Below are 22,711 nucleotides of genomic sequence, written 5' to 3' on the forward strand. Positions count from 1 at the left end.
TCGCTATGCATATGTCCTAGACAAACTGGCCAAATAGAATATGTGCCTGCGAAAATAAACAATGCAGCCAAAAACCTCACGTCAGAAGTTGCCAGAAATCCAAAACTGACATATCCTCCTCTGACATACTGGCTGGCGCAAGCTAAAATAGAAGCCTGCAGGCGATCGAGCTACACTAGCCCACTGGTCAGCGATTCCTCGAGAAAATAAGGTTCGAACGCGACCGTCGTCTTTTTCAACGCGTCCGACATGGCACGCGCACAGAAAACTGCGCCGCAAACGTGTAGTAGATGCGCGAGCCAACGTAATAGAGATAAGAAACATACTGTCGTCCCGCATACAAAATTTCTACTGGTTTCTACTCTCTTACTATATATTTTATACGCACCTCCTCAGTAAAAATTGCAGAACCCTAGCGTAGCCAGAATCTTCGCTGTTCCGTCTACTCGCACTTTCACTTTCCGATGGGGGCCTTTCACACATCCTCCCTGAGCGAAGTTTAGCTCATGCAGTCATAGCAGTGTTATGGTGCTGGTTAAACCCTTCTAAAAATCGGTGGACCACCCTTAGTAGCTCAGCCAGACCCAGTAGCTATCTCCTAGATGAGATAAACCAGCGCCTTTACTATCTTAGCAGGACTCGGTCATAAACAAATCTTCGCCTTCGTAAACAACTCGCTTGCTGCGACACCACCACTAACAGCACAAGCATGATGCCACAACCGCACCAAAACATAAGGAAAAAAAAAAAGCGTATGACGTCAGAAATTAGTAAAGATTGCTCTCCAAACCTCACCCGTTCGTTGTCAAAATTCTCTAGTTAAAAATGCATGCTTCCCATGTGGTCAACAAGCATGACTATAGTTAAAATAGCAGCTTTATATAAAATAAACAGTGATGCATTCAATCATGCTAGGTGGCGTCACAATTTTTAGCTAAAAAAAAAAAAACCTTTCATAATGTGCGATGTGGTTTCATTTTTCCGCAAAAAGAAGTGTTGTGAAATTGCGTAAAATTCATCTGCGTAAATTAAATTGATATTGACCAGAAATCGAAGCAAGTCATGCTTTAGTATGGAGGCAAGCAAAAAAACATTTCTTCAGCTACTATGCTAATAATATCAAAATAATAAATTATATGGCTTAGTTAGTGTATGAATGTTCAGTTGTTATTTAATAAAACGTTTATGCTTTAATTATGCTTATTTTAAGTTAGTTGTTCATATACAGCTTTGGGCTGTAGGTGGTGGCTGTGGTGGCGCTTTATTGTGGTCACGTGACGCCATCTTTGTCCAGAGAGGCAAATGGCGTTGTTGTGGAGCTGTGCTATTCGTCTCCTTCAAGGAAATGACAATTTGCCAATTTTTCACAGCTGAAAGTTGCCGTACGGTTGTTAGAACAAGTGCACAAATGTTCTAGCTGCAAGTTTGTAGTGCGTCCGTGTCTTTCTGTGTCCTCGCCCAAATTTAGCCGCTAAATGATTGAGCTAAACACACGTGGATTTGTGTACATTCTCATCTTCATTCAAGTCCGCTCTTAAAGTACTTGCCAGGAGCATTTCTGGCTCTCTGTCAGGCATCGTAGTGTTTTAAGTAGTTGAATAATAGCGATGGTAGTTAATATTGCAGCTGCTCGCATGAAAGGGGCGTTTCGATTAGCTAAAAAGTGCAATGTAAATGTCCTGTTTACCAAGTTGACGCTTCAGCCGAGACTGGAGAACGTTGTTTCTAACAGCCGTTCATGCAAGTAAGTTCCTGCAGCGGCTACTATTAAAGTTCAGTTTCTTTTACTTATGCTTAGTTGTGAAGGTCCGTGACTAATGTGCTTGATGATATGTACAGAAATTGACGCATATGTTATAGCAATGGATTTGGCGGGATAAGTTTCTCTGCGTACGCTGTGGGCAAATCCTTATACTCTATGGGTAAACATAAGCATGTTGCTTTTGTTATTATAGCTGACCTGTGCGTAAATATGAACATCAATAAAATAGTGACGCGCGCCTTGCTAAGTCATTTCCGGGGCAATGAGACTGTGCGTATGACACTCCTGTCGTCATTCAGCTGTGTTATCAGTGACTAAAGGGACATTCCTATTTGTAATATGTTGATTTCGGTTCTGATGTCATGATTAACATGCGCTTTGCTTCTGTTCTTTCTATAGACAAGGTCGTCGACTTATGTTGATGATAGCTGCTTGCGACTAAAAGTTTCCAGCATACGATGTCTGCTGCAGGCTCTTAGTCGTTCATAAATATGTTGTTGTAGAAAAGCGATGACGAACTAAGCAGATATATAAGCAAGCAGTGACATGTGAAATGCAGTGTCTGACCGAAACAAAACCATGTTGCTTGTTTGCAGTAACTTTGGACTTCAGTGCACTCTAAATAGACAATAATATTTAGTATATTATGGGATTATTGAAAGCGTTCACCCCTTTGGCAGCAAATTGGAATATTTCTGTTGTGCATGTTTCCTTGGGGGGTTTTCTCTTGTCCCATCTTTGCAGTAGTAAAGCGAATATTTAGTTTTGGGTGGTGTGCATATCAGTAGTAATGTGCAGAGGGGCCTCGTTGTTTAAGCCATTAGTAGCTCCTGTACATGCAAATTTTGCAGTCCTTTGTGTGCCGTTCACATCTATTTTGATGCACTTTTGAACTACCACAAATATTTTAGGGTGAAGGAATGACTTGAAGGCCTGAAATGTCTGATGCTCGCTTCCAAAACCTCTTGTCACGTGATGAGACACTTTTGGACAAAAACCACACAGTGAGCGAGATGCTCAGTAAACCAGCTGCATCCTGGGAGGAACAGAAGTTCGGTAAGTAGCCTGAATCACATAATTGTGTGCATTCATTTGATTCTAATATCGGGAATTAAACTTTTGAATGCTTTGTAAACAATCAAAACATTGCTAAGGCTGTTTGACAGTAAAAACAAAGGTTGTAGTGCTAAGCAGACGAGGATGAAGTGAGACACAAAACACGTACAGGTTGTGTCTTTCTTTATCAGAAAGTTGGGTAGTACTGCAGAATATGTGATTGTTGTCACCTGTGCTCTACTCCCCCATGTTTTTTAAGAGGAACAGAATAGCTTAGTGTTCAAATTTGCAAGCAGTGCTGGGCGACTTTAGAAGTTTCTTACATCCATTATCAGAATTAGAGGCGGGTGCCTTCATATTGACTAGCAAGTTCTTTATATTTGGTATGTTTCTTCATATCAGGTTGTGTTTGCAAGCTAATACACAACCACAAGTTATGCCTTGTGGCCATGTGTGTGGATTGTACAGAATGAGTATTGTACAAAGCTTTAGAGGGGTTTATTTGCACTGGTGGTAGAGTTCAGTATGAATTTGTTATGCAGTTAAACCTCGAATAACAAAGTAGATAAAATCGACAATTTGCTTCATTATATCGAAATTTCGTTGTATTGAAATTCCACCTTTTATGCAAATAAGTATAGTCGCCGATAAATTTTTCTTACACAGAGAGGGGCCGCAGTATTTTCGAAGTTATCGGGCAATCGAATAAAGCAAAAAATAAATTAGTTTTGATGAATTGCGACGAATGATACGGTTTCATGCCACGTTGACATCTTCACATGGGCGGTACGAATTACGCGAAGCCAACCACGCTTTCGCGTGCATTCCGCCCCCGCGGCCGATAGCGTTACCCGCACTGGGACGGCGCTATCATGAAAAGCGTCGGCAGCGGGGAGCGAATGCATCGTCTGCCTCGTTCCAACGAGTCACCGAAACTCAAGATTACGCAACCTCCAATACTAAACGTGCGGGAATATAGCTTACATGATGCCACGCCGTCTCGGCACGCCCACTCTTTGCAAACGCGGCAGATTACCTCTAAAGCAGGGTGCGCGGCTGCGTATGCCCTCAGCCTCGCTTACAGCCATGCGCAGCCACGTCCGAGACTCGCGCCAGAAATCGGGACGCCGCCAACTTACCCCCTGCCCGTCGCGCGCGCTTGATCGCGTTACCGCGAGCTCGCTCCCCTCCCCCTCTTTCCCGTTGCTCGCGCGGAAAGGCGGCACTCGTGAAGCCGCCAACTTTCTTGCCTCACCTTCGTACGCTTTCACTCGCGCCTAAAGCACGAAGTGCCCGCTTCGCGATAGGATCTTATCGCACATGGACTTTATGCTGAACATGATGCGGCTCCACTTCGGCGGTCGCTTTTGTCCCGTCGCACGCGATTTGAGAGCCGCTTGTAATTGTCATTTGACCATCTGCGTCCGCGAAAGTTTCGATTTATTCTGAGCATTCCTTTGCGGCGAAAGCGAAATTTCGTTATATTGAAATCGCACACAAACACACTTCGTTATATTGAGGTTCTAAATACATGGTGTCCTATGACAAGAGGTTATGAAAAGTTCCATACTTTGCTATATCGATAATTTCGTTATATCGAGGTTTTGACTGTACTGGTGCCTGAAGTAAAATTATTATCTTGTAGATGCAGAATTCTAGTGCTTGTGCTGCCTGCTCACTTGTTGACTGTATGTGTGTAGTTCTAATGCAGAAAACCTGCAGTGGCAGACTTAAAACAGTGCAAGGCTTCTGAATGAACATTTTTGTTCATATGTATGTCATAAGGGAACATACAGATGAACAATCAATCTTGGCTGTTACATACTGCTAATGATATAGCTAAATTATCCTTTGGGGTAAACATTTTGATGGATGTATGTTTGTTAGACGTGTGTGGTGAATATTTGCAAATAAGAAAATGAGGGATTTTGTGCAATTCTCTACAACTGCACTAATCGTTATACCATGTCACAGTAGCCACACAGCTGCTCAGGTTGCATGGTTGAAAACTTTAGAATCTAGACACCAATAACTTTTTAAATAGCAAGATTTATTGAATGCATCATGTAAGATAGTCATTACATTATTTTCTTTATAAGAATGTGGTTTAAAAAGCTTTCTGTTTGAAGTTGAAAAGTTATTTGGTCAGGAGTATTTTTTTCAATACCCATTGTTGGGGGCACAAATTATGTCAGCATTTTTTTAGATTTCCACAAATAAAAAGAAAACTAGGCATTTTTTATGGGTCAGTAACCATGTAACGTGTCAAAAAAGTAATAAAATCTTTTCCGTCTCATTATGTGTTCTAAATGTTATTAACGACGTCATCAGCGACATATGCGTCAAGATAAAGCTTTTTGCAGATGACTGCATTTTGTACAACGAAATACGCAATTCAAATGATCAGAAAGCTTTAAACACCGCGCTGTCTACAATGCAAACATGGTGCTCGAAACGGCAGATGAGTATTAACCTCAAAAAGACTGTTGCAATGACCATCTTGCAAAAAGAATCCCTTAACCCCTACTTATAGCATTAACAACCAGTCTTTATCAGTCGTGTCTACGTACAAATACTTGGGAGTAGTAATAACATCAGATCTTAGGTGGAATGAACATGTAACATACATGTATAATAAAGCAATGAAGAAACTAGGCTTTTTAAGGCGATCAATAGGAAATGCTTCACCTGAAATAAAACTTTTAGCATATAAAACATTCATCCGACCCATTCTAGAATACGCTGCGATTGTTTGGGATCCGCACACACAAACCAACATCACTAAAATTGAGAAAGTCCAAAGAAAATCAGCCAGGTATATTTTCAATTCGTACAGCTGGCGCACGTCCCCATCATCTCTTCTAGAAGCTGCAGAACTGGAAAACCTTGCAATAAGGTGTTACCGGGACGGAATGAAATTTTTCTTCTTACTCTATAACAGTCAATTAGGAATAGATAAAACATTATATATTGTACCAGCTAGCCACCGCTCACGCGCTCTTATCACAACAAAAAGGTTAGAGATTTTTGCTGCAGGACCAACACATTTAAAAATTCTTTTTTCCCGCGCACGTCTTCCGAATGGAACACATTACCTGCCACAACTGTCGACTGTCCAACGGTTTCATTCTTTCTTTCTGCACTTTGTGAATAAACCATAGCGTTCATCCCTCGTTTTTACCAGTCAAATCATGATTGTGAAATGGTTTCTCTTATATTGTTTGTTATGCAGATTCTTGTTCAGTGTCTGTTATCTTGTTTGATCTTATTTCATACTTGTTTTTTTGTTCCAAATGCCTACTCCTGCCTAAGGCCTGGTAACAAGGCTGGCAGTACTTGTAAAAATAAATGAATAAATGTAGATCAGCAAATAGCAGCACATACAGCTTAAGCATAGCACTTGTATCGCATTCTTCTGCTGACTTCAGGCTGCGATACTAGTATTGTCTGTAAGCGTCACTGATTTGAAAGGTGTGAAGTGTCTGCAGCGAGAGTCCACCTGACAGATGTACTTACTGATGATTGCAAATATCCAGGTGTAATGGCAGAAGATAAGGGTACCAGTGTCAGTATCAAAGCTTTTGGAGTGTCAAAAAGGCTATTATTCAGTGTTTGCATACTGTTTGTATGTGCACCCCATTGCAAAAAAAGTTAATGCCAGCTAGCTGGTATTTACTTTTTTCACACGGAATTGTACATGCTTTTCTTAGCAGGAACGCTTTGCTTTGCTGGTTAGCATTGCCTTGTTTGCCATTGTGTCCATTTTTTGTGTTGCACAGTTGATGTGAAATCTGGCTAAGATCAAGGGGCTAAAATGATTGTCATGATGCAAAGGTTTCCTCATTGCAGTCAATGATGTTTTTCAAACAGAAAAACTTGTTTAGAAGCAGCTCTGCGTATACAGTCGAACATTGTAATAACAAAGTCGCATTGGCCGCGAAAAAAACCTTCGTTATATCTCATATTCGTTATAAGCATACACATAGATATCGGTGGGAAAAAAAAATCGCAGTCAAGTCTATGCAAAAGAAATGCCAGCAGGGTTTCCCCAATGGGCCAGCAAAGGATCTCTTGTGGATGTTGATGACCCTTGGACATCTTGCCGTGATGCTGTGAGGCACGGGAAGAACAGTAAATTACACATAGAGTCTCTGCACTGCCGTAAATAAAGAACCATGCAATCTGTTTTATCGTGTGGGACCAACACATTGGCTTGCTGACTGTGGTCCAACCAAGTCAATTCGCTGGCCAAAACATGCATGCTGCTGACAGACTTCTCCCAAGCATGGAGAGGACCGTACCTGGTTCTGAACTTAGCTGCTATGGCTGCCAGTCTAGCCTGTGCGTCCGATCCCACAGTCAATTGCCGAGAAGGTCTATGAATGCGAACATAAAAAGCATGTGGAAACCATCGACTACATATAACTGTTTGTCAATGTAAGCAAAAAGCCTGAACGTACGACCGAGCTGTCAACCTAGCCCATGTGTCGGATCTCACAGTTGATTGCTGATAAGGTGTACGATTGAAAACATGAAGAAAGTGTGCAGAAACCATCGACGACGATAGTCAATGTAAGCGAATAGCCTGAACTAGCAGGAGGCAGCATCCCCTCCCTCCCTGCAACTCTGTTGTGCCAGAGCACGTGCCCCTTCCTATGGTGCCTTTGTGTCGCAAGTCTGACTGAAGACATTTGTCGTATTTGCCCGAGTGTCGTGCGCATTTGCGAGATGTGAAAAAGACATTTCGTATCTTGGAATCTGCCTTTCCCTAGGTATTACAGTACGACAGAGAACACACTTTGCTCCATCTGTTCCTATATAGCTGAGCTGCACTACATGACAGCGCATAAATACTCTGGAAGAAACATGCTGTCTGTCTATATTTTATGGCGTAACGGTCACAGTTTTGCACTTGCGATTGGGAGGTCCGTAGTTGGAATCGCGTGCTCGATGCGGTGTTTCGATTTTTTGTAGTTACTTTCTTTGTGTAATGAAGCAGACGTGCCCCTAGCTGTGTTGTCAATGGTATATTGAGAAAGAAGAATACCCGTGCCACGAGATTGTGCGAGAGCCCGGGTTGCTCACACATACTGTGCACTATGCTGTACCTTTGAGCAGTTATCGTTTTTATAGTAAACCTCATTACTTTTGGTGGAAGTGCCGGGATCCCCTGCCTCGTCCTGGAGCTACACACTTGGATATTGCCCACCAGATTTTCCAACACCATGCCCATCGCAGCCATCGCGCAGCCTGAGCTGACAGCAGCAACCCCTATCATTTGTGCTGGTGTACTTTGCCAGTGGGATCCGGCCATTTTCAGCGCTACCGCAGAACACGACGTGGAAGACTGGCTATCATCGTATAAACACTTGAGCATCCATAACAAATGGGACAACCAGATGTAGCTGAACAACATATTTTATCTCGTTGACGTTGCCACCCTTTGGTTTAAAAATTATGAATCTGATATTATGAGCAGGTCCACGTTTAAGACCCTTTTTAGTGAAGTGACTGAATGGCCCACAGTACGTAACTTTTGCACCGAACAGCGTCTACACCAGCAAGCGCATCAGCTGCATCAGCTGGGTGAGACATTTCCCAGCTACATTGAGGATGTGCTCGACTTCTGCAACTGCATGAATCCCATCATGACAGAGGATGAGAAGATCAAGCACATTCTCGAAGGAAGTCAGCCTATGTTGGAGCTTTGATGAGCTGTGCTGCGAATGCACGATTGCCCGCCAAAACGTACTGCAAGCGGATTCTATCTTGGGCGTTGCTGTTGCCACTGGCCACCTCGACCCCTCCTGGCTCTTTCATCACATAAAAGATTTCCTTAGAGAGGAGCTGGCTTGCTAGTTCTCACTGCTGCCTCACGGACAGGAGCCTGCCGCAACTTTCGAGTTCGGCCCTATAGCAAGCCATCCGAACCCAGATTTCTGAGGCAACTCCTGCTGTTCCTACCGTTCGCCCAGCAGCTACTGTGATTGCGCCGCTATCCTATGCCGACTACCCTCCCTGTCTCCCACCTCCGCCGCTTAACTGCACCGCAGTGATAGCACAACCCCCTCTGGCATTTTCCTTCTTAGCGCCCCATGCGTCCAGCTCTAGTTCCTGTTCTGAGGCAGTCACTGTAGTTTTTTTTTTTCGTCCTGTGGACACATGGTGCACACAAGACAACTGACCCATCTGTTTCGCCTGTGGAATTGCTAGCCTTTTTGTGCTCTTCTGTCGCCACCGCATTCCGCCTATCCATGGCCCCTTTGATCCGCCTAACTACGTGCTACAACACACCACCACTTCTCAATCTTCACCAAGACCTTTCGACTCCGATCACCGCCAGAACACTCGTTCTCCTCCTCCTCGTTGACGGTTGCTTTCGCCTATGCATCGTCGGCCCCTTACTGTCGAGGGAAACTGATAAGTGCAGTTCTGGAGGCAAGAACTGCAAGTGTTTCAATCTCTACAAGACTTCTGTTTTCACTGCAACATGTTATTAATGTAGTGTATATGTTGAGGTAGCCACTGCACTAGCACTTGTCGATACCGTGGCCGCCGTTTCTGTCATCAACGAAAATCATTTTCGCAAGCTCAAAAAAGTTACGTCACTTTGTGGCATGGTACTCTCCACTGCTAGCACGCAGCATTTTCATCCATCAGCCATGTGCACAGCCCGTGCCATCATCCAAGATGGTCTGCACATTGAGTTTTTTATGTTGCCCTCCTGCTCTCGTTACCTCATCTTCGGATGAAATTGTCTGGAAGTGGCGCTTTTGCCACTCTGTGGCTTGCCATCGGCCGGCGCTTGTCTCAGTACAAGCAAACTCTTCGTTTGTGCCAACACAAACATACCCCCGTAAATGTCAGTGCTTGTTGCCCTGTCATGTGCTGCCAAACTAGGTGCCACTGCAATATTGACACCATCTGACGTGTTTGCTCAATGCAAAGGCAATTTTCTCCCATTTGCCGTCCTCACTGTTACCTCTGGGGCCACAATGATGCTGGTTTCCAACCACTACTCATACTCAATCGTTTTACTGAGTGAAGAGACCTCAGGACATGTTCAAGATGTTGACTGGGTTGAAGATATTGATGTCCTGATGACTCTGCGTGTAGTCATATTGGTGCCATCACTTCTGTCCCTAGCCCATTGCCTCTAACCACGTTCGACTCCGCCATCAGCGCTGATCTTTCTCCGGCTCACCATGCCCAACTTCTAGATCTCCTACAAAAGTTTGTCTTTTCCTTTGACTGTCATCGGACATTGTTGGATCGCACGGCAACTGTGTCTCGTAACATAGACACTGGTTTACATGCCCCCTTGCGACATCGCCCTTATCACATTACCATGGGAGAGCCCTGAATTATTAGAAAGCAATTGGACGACATGCGGCTTCACGGAGTCATTCAGCCTTCCCAAAGTTCTTGGTCGTCATCTGTGGTCCTTGTGCAGAAAAAAGATGGCTCGGTTAGTTTTTGTTGGTTATTGCTGTCTAAACAAGATTACAAGGGAAGATGTTTGCGCACTACATCGGATCAATGACGCTCTTGACTGCTTGCAAAGTGCAGAATACTTCACTTCCTTGGACCTGCACTTTCTATATGGCAGGTTCCAATGGCTGAATCTCACCACCTAAAAACGGTGTTTATCACTCCCGACGGCCTGTACAAGTTTAAGGTCATGCCATTTGGACTCTGCAACGCACCTGCTACTTTTGAGCTTATGATCATTACTATACCTCGCGGCTATAAATGGAAGACATGCTTATATTACTTGTATGATGTAGTTGTGTTCTCCGGATTTTCTGACACACCTTGCTCGTCTGCACAATATTCTGACCTTTGTCACTTCTGCCGACCTATAGCTCAACCTCAAGAAGTGCCGTTTTGCTTCTTGAAAGTTAACCATCTTGGGTCACATTATTTCAAAAGACGGCATCTTTCTTGATCCCGACGAGCTTCACGCAGTAGCAGCGTATCCCAAGCCAGCATATATCGAGGCCCTCCGAAGTTTCATATGCCTGTGTTCCTATTTTCATCATTTAATTTGTGCACAATTTTGTGACCATCCTTGCACTTTTGACAAATCTGCTCGCAGTCAGCCAGGTCATGTCCGCCTGGTCATCTAAATGTGATGAAGACTTTGTGCAGTTGCATAATTTGTTCACCACTCCGTCTCTTCTTTGACATTATGACCCACCTGCATACTGGCCAACTCTTCCGATTTGTTTGGGACACTCCCGAACTCTGACCAATTCTTCTGATTGTATGCACGTGGCCGTAAATCTCCCGAAAAACTGCCCCTAACCGACTGCAAATAAAAAAAAATAAAATATTCATAAAATAATAATAATAATAATCATAAAATCATGGTTGCTCCCTCTTTCATGGGAATTGATATAGCACGAAAGTGAAACATGTTTTCACAGAAGCTGTTGCATGTTTGCTTCGTGAACTCGTGGTTCGCTGCACTGAAAGAGAGTTGCTGAGTTGCATAACTTGCGGGTCGGCGACCATGTTGCAAGTTTGCTTGGCGCACTGCGTCCTGTTGGCGAGTTGCTACGGCAAAGGTACGAGCATTTTGTTCCGTAGTGTCTTGGGCCAGTCACTTGAGTTGTGCGTTCTGCTTCACGCAAGCTTGTCTCTTGTCCGACCAAAGCGAAATTCGCCTGTCGACGTCATTGCCTTTCTGCGCCGCTTTGCGCAGCAGTTTACTTAGTTGGTGCCATCTTAAATGAAGCAGTAGGCGGCGTGCAAGTGCTGCTGATGCATGTTGAAGCTGCACTCCATAGGTGACGACGTGTCACAGGCTAATCAGACATGAAAGACATACCACGTGCGGAAACTGTGTCGTCACCTCAGCATGAGGCCTACACCAGGCTGAAACTACCGAAGTGCTCACTGTCGGCACTCGTTGGTGTCAGGATGCAGTACTTTGCTTCACCATTCCTAGATGGTAGTGCCATCCCTGTCAAGAGAGAGCATATTTTATGCATTCGCGCTGATGTCACATCCGTTACAGAAAGTTGATGGGGGACCCAGTGATGTATCCAGGGGGAGTGGCGATCCCCCCCCCCTAGTCACTAACTAATCCCCTTCCACCTCTCTCGACAGCAATTTTTCAGCATGTGGAATTTTTTAGCATGTGGAACGTAACAGTTTCAATGCACTGAAAGCCAAAATTCACATTTATCAGACATGTTGAAAGCACGTCCACGTTTATGGGCAGAAGTTGTGAATGTAGAGCACTCGGTGCCCCATTTGTGGACAGAGTTTATTTATTTATTTTTATTTACAAATACTGCTATCCCATGAATTGGGACATTGCAATAGTGGTACAGAAGATGATACATAAACAATATTAGGAAAGTGCATGATTACAAATGTGAGTGCAAAGATTTACAGAGAAAACAGTACAGTATCACAAAGAAAATACATGATTAGGCAATTCTCACACAAAATGATCAACAGACATCTCACGTAATGTGCCATCTAAATCGTTCCACAATTCGTCTGAAAGGAAAAAAATTCAAATTTGAAGCTGTCTAAAAACGACATAAACGGCACGATGTTAAGCGGGTTGGTACGGCGAGTGACACGTGCTGAATAACTGGCGAAAGAAAAGGGGGCGTCAACATAAATACGCTTGTTGATAATCTTGTGAAGTAGGATAATGCGATCACATATGTGTCTGTGTTGAAGTGTGTCAAGTGATAATGTGCGGGCATGAACTGTGGGAGAGAAGTGACGGTCATAACGCTTATATATAAATGTTATTGCTTTTTTCTGCACATTTTCAAGTTTAATGATGTCTTTGGCGAAGGGTGGCCGATGCATATGCAAGTGTGGCCGTGAATATGCTGATGCATATTCAAGTACAGGCCTTACTAAAGATTTGTATGCCGTCAGCTTGCAGTTTTTGGTTGCATCTTTTAACGTACGTTTTAAGAACCCGAGTTTCCTGAGTGCCTTGGAGCAAGTTAAATCTACATGCTTAGACCAATTCAAGTTTGAACAGAATGTTACACCCAGGTACTTAGACTCGTTCACGTGCGTTAGTTGATGTGTGTTGTTAATGTACGAAAAACGAAAAGGATTTTTCTTGTAAGTGAATGTCATCGATAAAGTTTTGCTAAAGTTTAACCTCATTTGCCATGTGTTGCTCCAATCACAGAATGAAGAAAACACATTATTTAGAGTAAGCTGGTCGCATGCATTATTTATATTTGAATACAGAATGCAGTCATCTGCACATAAACGGATTTTAACTAACGTGTTACTAGTTATCTGGACGACGTCATTAATGTAAATGGGAAATAAAAGTGGCCCTAGAACTGATCCCTGCGGGACGCCAAATGTTATATAGACAATTGTTATAGACAGATGTTATATATAGAAATTGTGGGTGTGGAGATTTGGTGCATTTTTTTTTTGCGTTTCACAGCATGTTATCTCACGGTTTGTTTTAACCTCTCCAGATAGGTTTGTGCTTGATTTTTTTATATACACTGGGAAAGGTACAGACTTCTCTGATGACATGAAAGCCAATGGCCTAGGTGGAGCAGTCTTAATACAGCTTGGGGAGATAACTGCGCAGTAGTCGCATATTTTCGCGATTAGATATTTTACCGCATTGAAGATTTTTGATTGCTTGCTTCAAGAGAAAAAGTTCATGATTGGAAGAGTAAATCTAAACCACACTGAGGATGCTGCTGTAAACCATCCCAATGACAGCAAAGTAAGCCGTGGAGAATCAACCTCCCTCATATGTGGGAACAGGAATGTGTGTCTGGTCAAATGGGAAGATAACAAAGGCGTAAACTCGTTTTCCGGTGCTGTTGGAATTACCCTCATGTCTTGATGCAAGTGCTGGTCGAAGGATGAAAGGAAAAAAATATTACTGCTGCACCTGGGAAGTGTATCAGAATATAACCAATTGATGAGGGGAGTGGACCTCAACGACAGGTGCATTTAATATGCTAGGACGAAGGTCAAATTTTGGAAATGGGCCGTTAGGATGCTCACACATTTTCTCAAAATTTCTGTCTGCAATGCGTGGGTCGAGTGCTGTCGTGACACAACAGCTTTGCATCTACAACAAAAAGAAGTGTGGTTCTCTTGTCTTTCAAGCAGGATGTAGCCAAAACATTAACCAGATCTAACCCAAATTGAAATGGTGCCACGTAATAAAGGTACAAAAGTAGACCAGCACTTACAGTGACCAGACCAGCCTAGCTGCCTCACGGTGACATGAGAAAATGGTTTTGACCACTTCCCAGAATTTAATAAAATTTAAAATGCAATGCAATGCAGGAACAAAGATTGCAAAGCAAAGTCAAGAGTTTGGTGCATGAAATGCAATGTTTTCTTGTGCCTGCAAGGGTAACATTTAATTTTATTTTTACGATACTCCCAACTAATGTCCGCGTTTGTGGACGCTCATTTGTACCATTTGAAAATGAAAATTTTTCACAATTTGTTTTTTGTCTGCACTTGCGAAACCATTTCGAATGAAATGTTGAAAATGTTTGTTTTTCTTGCCTGCATTTTTTTTTTTCAGTAGTGAAGAGGTTAAGTGTGATTTGTACTTCCCTTTTCTGTCCCCTTACAGTATTTAGTTTTTAGCTCTATTGCAAGGCTTGAACATACCTACTGGTGTCAATAAATAATTTTCAGACTGACCACATAGTTGTCTGGAAAATGTTGTTGATGCAAAATGCACTAAGGATGCAACTGAGAACAAATCATGAACATTTGGTCACAGACATGTGGTTAGTTGCGCAATGCCCCCCCCCCCCCATCCCAACCACATTAAAGAACCGCACCCCCGCAACGTAGGCACCTGGATTCACCCCTGGGTGGACCGCAGTGTGAAACATTTTCATGTTAAAAACACGCCATGCAGCCACAAATGCGTCGTTGGCCTTGTGTGCAAGGTAGCTAGCCGAAGTCAGATTTAAATCCGTCTTGTGCACAGCCAGTGTAGGAGTAACTCAGTTCACTTCATATCAAAACATGCGTTGAGGAGTAAACGTGTAGCAAAGGTCAAATATACGTTGCCTAATGACCGGTTCTTTTAAGTCAGCTTTGCCGTAATACAGCAGTGTTATGTGGTGAAGGATAACAAAAGTGCAAATGGGCCACTGTCGCCGGACATATGGTACATGTTCGTTAATTATACACGTGCATACATACTATCTCCCATCACAGTACAATCGCCGAGCGAATAACTTCTGACCAATATTACTGGCAGCCATTCACAGAGTTTTTTCTGACATTGCTGTAATCCAAAAAAAGAAGGCTAATTTTTTTTTTTTTTTTTGAAATTTCTTCCCCCTACCTCCCTCTCGGTCTCGCTTCAACGCGAACTAAGTGGAGAGAACACAGTGCACACAAAGCTCTCTCATTTCAATGTGAACCAGGCAGAGGGAATGCAGTGTACACGAAGCCATCAGCACTCGGTGCGCCTAGGCTCTGTACCCACCGCAGATTGCTTTCAAGATAGGGTCTGTCTCATGTACGGCTCATGTCTGCACCATATGCAGCTGCCACCAGAGTAGAACCCCCCCCCCCCCAACCTGTTGCCTTGCGTGCGATTGAAGACGGTGTGCTTCCTCCCTTGCACGCACAAGATTGAGTCACCATCCTTCTCGGCTCACCGTCCAATGCTTTCACTCCCACCCGCAGCATGCAGCCGCAATGTTATTGCTCTTGGGATTTATACAGAACATCACGCTGATGCTGACGAGGACTGTGGAAATTCGCCTAGAGTGTCATAATTGCTATCACAATAAAACACGCACGTCGCCAACATAGTTTTTGTACATGGAGGGAATTGCACATGGATCCATACTTGATTGAGCCCGTGGCGGTCAAGTTGCTGCCATGTCATGTTTGCGGCAATACACGTGTGGTTGATGTCTGAAATTTCGGTTATTGTCTGCGTACATTAGTGCTTGGGTTAGATTGGTGGTGCTGCAGGGATCACGCAGGTTCAAAAAAAATTGGGTGTCCCCAAAATCGGGTGTCCCCAAAATTGGTAGACATCATTTTTTCTACCAAAATATATATTTTGAGGCACATGCAAAAAAAGATTTGCTTTGCTGTAACTGCATTTAGATTTTGTTATACCAGGACAGGAGAATACTTCATTGAAATGAAACATGACCAACTAAATTTTATATTTGTTATATCGAGGTTCGTCTATTCAAATTCGGTTTGCGTACACAAGCTCATACTGAAAATGCTTGGGGACACAGCCTTACTTTTGAAGGGGCCTAAAAGTGAATAAAAAGAGGTTTTGATTGTCACCTGAGCATATTACGTAGTCACAATTGACTTGTAGATTCATAGTATCGTATCCATTTATTTCACAGTAGTGGAAAAGTGTCACTTGACTAATGTGACACCGTGGATTCAGGTGTGGAAAATGTCCCAGTAGGGCAGACGACGCCATTCCTGTCACCACCACAGACTGTTGGTCCAGATCCTGTGCATGATTTGCCGGCTGAGTTGCTGCAAGTGGGATGGCGGCGCTTCTGGAGCAAGCGTGAAGGTCGGCCTTACTTCTTCAACAAGCTCACAAATGAGTCTCTGTGGGAAATGCCACGGCTCAGCACACCAGCCCAGGTGAATGTTGAGCTTTGCTAATCATCAAAAACCTGACACTGCTGACTGTTGAGCGCTGTACCATTCTGAAAGGTAATCTTGTGAATTGTTAAGCATACCATATCAATGCAGTGGATGCTTGCACTGAGTTCAGTGTCTGTTACAAGATCTGGTAGACATCTGCATCGTTCCCATGATTTGACGTGCTGCTGTCAAGCTTTAGTATGTGCATTCGGCATGTCAACATCGTTTAGTGATGAATATGCTACTGTTAGTTGAAAATCGCTAACCTGGAAAGGCAAATACCCTATAGACTCTTGTAAGGGCCACACTTTCTTTTTCTCACAATTTTGGTGATTTATGCTCGGACCGAACCTTCTAGTAAAAATGGTGCTGGTACAGTCTTGTGCACACCCCGGATCCTTGGATGTACCATTGCCTCGGAGGTCAACGTGCAGCTCTCGCCATCTAGTTGTGGCATGTGGAAGTATGCACCGAGCGAAAATTCATCGATGCACGTACACGGCATCGGGGGTACCGTTAGGATTGCTTCTCTGTTGAAATCTTTTTCTCAAAATTTTGGGCTGCCAAGTTGGGGGTGCGGCCCTTATACGAGTCTGTGCGGTGTAAGATTAAGAATAAGACGCATTTATTGTAATAACAGACTATCACATCTATGTATCTTATTATGAGCTGTCATAAAATGCCCTACATTGTAGCAGCAACTTCCTCTGGTGACATTCAACCACCAGAACCACAAATTAGCTTGCATTCTACTATCTAAATGCATAAAACATGTTATTTGTTCTGTAACCATGCCAGCAGCTTATTTCCGACTGCCACTGATTCAGTTCATGTGGTTTGGTGTTGACTGTATATAAAAAAAGAAAAGAAGTGACTAGTGCTCATAGAAAATGAATTTTTTTTTTTTTTTTTTTTGCATTAGAACCTTCAGCCTCCCTTGCCCTTCCCAACAGGCAGTGTACAAGGGGTTATCCGCAGTCCTTGGGAAAGTGTGTCCTACCTTAATGGAGGGGGATGCTGCTTGACTGCTAGATTGCCCTCTAATTTATTAACCAAAGAGCTTGTCTGACTGTTTTGGCTAGTGAGAATAATGTCATTCATTCACATCTGATTTTTCCGTAGTTGTAGTGTGTTGATGTTGCTTCTTATTGGCCATAGTGAGTTGCATACATGTCTGCTTCTTTCTTTTTGTGTGTGTATGTGTGTATGTGCACACACTACTTTGTTTTTGTTTATTTCATCCTTACGCATGTGTATATGCTGTGTCACGAGGAGAGGGGGCACAAATTTTGATTCATTGTGATACAGCACATTTCCAATTCATCTGTCAAAATTTGGAGGCAGGCTTTATATGACAAATCAGGGGCTTCAGAAAACTTGGTTTGTGGGGATCTTTATTTATCTTTGCACAAACTATGTCACATTTGTGTTGGTTATGCCACTTGAAGTGTGTTCAAAGTATTTATTATCCTCCCTGGATGATCTGCCAGACATTAATCAATGGAACCACTTGTAAGCTTGGCTGTGACCCAGAACTTCTCCAAATGCTTGCTTTAGTGTTCAGTGCGTCTTGGCTACATATTTTCCAGTTGGAAACAAAGCTTGTTATGGATTCCTTGTTCTTTAAAGTCACCATCAAGACTAATGCAAAACATAATCACAAGAGCAAAACAATTGCGGAGGATGTGGATGAATGCAGTTAGCTTACCAGCCGAAACTTAGGTAGCTGGAGCAGCGTGCCACTATTCATTGAAGCAGGGCATCATATTTCCAGGAACTTTTGGATTGCCTTTCATAAGTGCAAGATCCTCTGTGAAAGGTACCTGCTGGCCATATATGAGGGACGTTCCGAAAGTAAGTGTCGTCATGTTTTTGAAAAAGAAGATGGTACACCAGCTGAAGCAAACAATTGCCATAAGAATCCATGCCTGTTGCTGGTTCAACAATGGAAGGAGCGTCAGTGGAGGAGGAAAGTCGTACCATGCAGAGTGCCAAAGAGCAGCAGACCGGCATGCCCGAGGTTATTTGAGTACAAATCACGATGGCAGACAGGCTTGTGCTGACAACATGGTTGCTAATGGAAGTGCATGCTGTTATCCGATATGAATGGGCACGCGGGACTTGTGTGTCTGTCATCCATGAACGCCTACAGAGGGCATGGTGAAGAGGTCATGTCTCAGGCCTTGCATTGCAGGGCACCGAGTTTTACCAGAGTGGTTTCTTCAAACTGATTCCACGCTACAACAAATGTCTCAGTGTTGGTGGCGAATTTGTGGAAAAATAGTGCAAGGTGTATAGTTCATAATGCCGTGGTGTATATTTTTTTTTGGCAATAAAGTTTCTGTGCGAAAATAAATGATGAAACTTACTTTCGGAATGTCCCTCGTATTTTTCACCATATGCACTAACACTTAAACACTTGTTCACAAACATGGTCTGTTGCAGGATGCTTCATGTAACATAAGCTACCATTTAAGTTGTTAGGCTGGGCATAGGTTTTCTTCGAGTAGAAAATTTCTTGTCCATGCAACTTCTCAATATATGTCAACGAGTAAAATATGGTTTCTTTAAACTGGTTACAGTATGACCCCCTTACTGACCCACTGGGAATCCAGGGACCTCCAACCCCTGTGGACCCAGGAACCCCGCCTGGACCGTCGCACCTTCTTCTCCCATCTCCACCACCAACGTCCAGCCCAGTGCTTCTGCCTCGAGCTGACAAACGACGAGCATCTGATGATGCTAATCCAGCAGCAGCCAAGAAATTTGTGCTTAGGTAATGCTTAGCTGTTCGAGGCAGCTATTATTCATGTTACCCCTAAAGGCCCTTACGATGAGGGTATTAGATGGAGGGGGGATACAATCATTAATAACACTATACATATTAGAAAGAGCAACAACAATACATAGAGCAATAATAAAAAACAGCAATGAAAACATAAAGCATAATACGAAAGGAAAGCATGAACAAAAAACAATCAACAAAATATTATTACACACTTCCATCACAGCGAAGTAAACCTTGAAATTTTCTTGTGTCGGTTTCTGTGGCTATGTGTGATGGCAAATTATTCCACTGAATGATCGTGCGAGGATGAGTTGGCATGAGAAGATGAATGGCATTTTACGTGTTTAACTTCGAAAGAATGATCACGTCTTGAAAAGATGACATGGGGTGACTGAGAGAGATCATTGTGAAAGGATGGTTGGTGATAAAGCTTATAGAAAAGTTTTAAACGCGCAAGTTTACGGGGATACGATAGGTATTCCAGTTTGGCACATTTTTTAATTCTGGGACGCTTGTATAGGATGAGTAGTCTGAAAAAATTAAACTAACAGCATGGCTCTGCAAGGACTTGATGTTAGGGATAATGTAGGCCTGAGCGGGGTCCCAAATCGACACAGAATATTCCATTTTAGGGCGTATTAGAGTAGCATAAGCAAGCTTTTTTACGTGAATAGGGGCATGTTTGAGGTTACGTTTAAGAAGGCGAAGTGAGTGGTTAGCAAGACACAAGATTGAGGTCGATATGCTGAAGCCATTTTAAGTTGCACTGAAGGTGCAGCCCAAGGTACTTATAAGTTGTTAGTTTGTTGAAGTCTCGTGGTGGTAAACATGACGCAATGAACGTTTGAGTTAGGAAAAGCCTTTATGGGGCCTGAGCATAATAAAGATACATATATCAAGAAAGCATGCGTTACAAACCCAATAGCAGAAAACCTAACACACGACAAACTATCCACAAAGTGAGTTAATTAAGAAGGTTATCTAAAATTTTTACACACGACGTGTTATGAAGTTCAAAATATAGTTCAATATAGCCGCGTCACCTATTTGTCGTTGCTTCAGACAACACGTTGTTTGGCCCTCCGATGCGTCGTGGACTCGATGTCGCTGCGTCCGACGTTCGGTCCATGGTTGACCGGGTCAGGAAGTCAGGGCAGTGGACTGACTGAGGTGCCTGGATCGCCCGGTTGACTCCTTTTAGCCTGCGGATGCTAGCTGCGGGTAGGCCAGGAAACGGCTCCATCAGCCTGTAGCTGTGCGGTCTCCGGTGGAGTGCCCGCTCAGCTCGCAAGTTGCGGCCGTGGCAGCTGAAGAGCAGCTTCCACTGGGTTGCGGCCGTCTCCGCGCTCTACCCGCCCTGTCCGACCTCCAGCTACTTCTGCCCCTCGTCGTTCCAGAACGTAGCTGGGCAGCTCTCTTCGGCTACGTGTCTCTTTTCCCGTTGGCCATGTAGCTCCGCGTGCACTTTTGCATTTCTTCTTTCATATATTGTATTCTTTCTATTCAGACGCTCTTATTTTCTAACCTATTTCTTTCTTTTTTTCCACCGTCTCTTCATGCTTTCATGTCCTCTTCTTATCTTCTGCTCTTTCTTCTACTTCTTTCTTTCTTTATTGGCTCATGACATAGTTCTACAGTATTGCTATTGTTCCTCTCAACACCGAATGTACACCCATTCTGTACCTTTGAAGTCATAGCAGTGCCAGGTGGACGTGTGCAAAGGTTGCTCTAATAGCAAGGTAGTAGGTGGTCCAGCTAATTGTGGCGATGCAGCTAATGCTCTGCCTGTAATATACATAAAAGCCATCAAGGGCATCTCATGTGACATCATTTCCCTGTGTGATCAAGAATGGTGTGTAGCATTAAGCTTTTGAAGAAGTGCTGTTTGGAACTCCATATAGTGACAAGGTACAAAATGCCACGAATCAATTCAGGCAAGTTGAATGTGTGCTGCACTTTTCACTGTTGACAACTAGCCATAAATATTGCATGTTTTTAGTAGAATATAGTGTTTAAGGACACATGCTTATATATATCTGGAACCTGCTAATGTGTCCGGTGCGACGAACAAAGTTTTAATTGATAAATGATAATGATTGGTTCCTCAGCTCACAGAAATGGCCTTTAGACCATGAGAACTATAAACTTGGGATTTAGGAATAGTAGAAATTTCATATGTGAATTTAATAGTCTTTGTTATCTGATTAGAATATTCACTATTTGAAATTGTTGAATGTTCGTTTTTGTTCAAGTATAATTCATAGCTTATTGGAGTCTGAAGGGAAAAAGTGATGACTGTTCCAGATGATTTTGCAACTGGCGAGCCACTTTTTTCGTGCAAAGAAATCAGTTCCTGAGTGAATGCGTGGAGCAGCTAACTTCCGCTCAATAATTTCTAGTCAGTAACGACGCCTTGCCTCTAGACAGCCTGCAAATTTGTTTGGATTTTTGTAATGCAGTTCATTATTTAGCCATGTGTGCAATGCTTAAGTATTACACTTTGCTCCTTCAATGAACACACACTGCATGCATCTGATGAAGTGCCATTCCTTTGTATTTTTTGCCTTTGTTATGGTGCACTACACGTGACAACTTTTCAATGGCTTCTCATTTACAAGCTTGTCAGTGGACGGGACATCCTGTTGAATATACCATTACATGTACAGTTAAACCTCGATATAATGAACTTCAATATAACAAACTATTTAACGTTTTTATATATTTTTTAAATATTTTTTTGTCCGTAGAACACCATGTATTTAGAACCTCATTATTTTAAATACAGTAAGCCATTGTTATAATAAAGTGAACGGGATGGCAATAAAATTTGATATAAATGGTAATTCGATAAAAGTGACTACTCCATAAAAGCTAAAAAAATTGAGCTGAAATAGCACAACTCCATGGAAGTCTAATACGGGCGTCATGCGGTGCATTTTTGATCACGATCGAGCCAGATAGCGATTGAATTTCTAAATTGTGATTGGTTCCTTTGCATAAGCTGCCGCAGGGAACCAGTAGAGTCTTGGTTTGGATGACTTTGGGTATGCTGGGCACGTGCAAGGCGTCGTTAAGTAACGTTTGTCTGTTCCATTGCACACTACTTTGACAGTGCTGCTGATAACATGCGGCCCCAGCATTGAGGAAAAGGGTGCACCGACGGAGAGGGTCGCTCTCTCACTCGGTGCGTATAAGCCTTACGAATAAAACTAAAGGTAGCAACATTCCTTTATCTTGCTGCCTGAGCCAGTGAGGGAGGGTAGGTGAGGAGGTCCGGGGCCTGTCCGCATCTCCCTGTTGGTGGAGCGGACTCACGTGGTTGCACTCGTGCTGTTTCTGCGGAAACAAGTGCACCAGCTTCTGTGCGCTGCCAGTCGCGCCTTTTGTTTTCTTTGTGTTTTTGTTTCGATTAGCGTCGGTGCCATGACAGTTGCTCTTGATCACGGTGTGCAGTTGCGGTGATCGTGGATCCG

The 22,711-nt window shown here is 43.2% G+C and overlaps 2 protein-coding genes across 4 annotated transcripts in view; one reads left to right on the forward strand and one right to left on the reverse strand.

The window, feature by feature from the left end:
- The window catches only part of LOC126544054 (DDB1- and CUL4-associated factor 11), a 107,072-nt gene extending 106,367 nt beyond the window's left edge, over positions 1-705 (reverse strand). Inside the window, exon 1 of one of the 3 annotated variants that reach the window (XM_050191252.3) lies at positions 389-705. In XM_050191252.3, coding sequence (XP_050047209.1) covers positions 389-483 — 95 coding nt within the window. In that variant the 5' untranslated portion in view covers positions 484-705. Of the gene's footprint in view, positions 1-80; positions 246-388 lie in introns of those variants that run through there. The other 2 variants (XM_050191254.3, XM_055061623.2) reach the window with 2 other exon arrangements.
- Positions 706-1,022: 317 nt separating this feature from the next.
- The window catches only part of Pcif1 (Phosphorylated CTD-interacting factor 1), a 150,081-nt gene continuing 128,392 nt past the window's right edge, over positions 1,023-22,711 (forward strand). The window contains exons 1-4 of the mRNA XM_050191279.3: positions 1,023-1,744; positions 2,674-2,818; positions 16,239-16,447; positions 19,033-19,226. Of these exons, the coding sequence (XP_050047236.1) occupies positions 2,701-2,818; positions 16,239-16,447; positions 19,033-19,226 (521 nt within the window). The 5' untranslated portion in view covers positions 1,023-1,744; positions 2,674-2,700. The remainder of the gene's footprint in view (positions 1,745-2,673; positions 2,819-16,238; positions 16,448-19,032; positions 19,227-22,711) is intronic.

This window comes from Dermacentor andersoni, chromosome 1, assembly GCF_023375885.2.
Source record: "Dermacentor andersoni chromosome 1, qqDerAnde1_hic_scaffold, whole genome shotgun sequence".
Classification (NCBI taxonomy): domain Eukaryota; kingdom Metazoa; phylum Arthropoda; class Arachnida; order Ixodida; family Ixodidae; genus Dermacentor; species Dermacentor andersoni.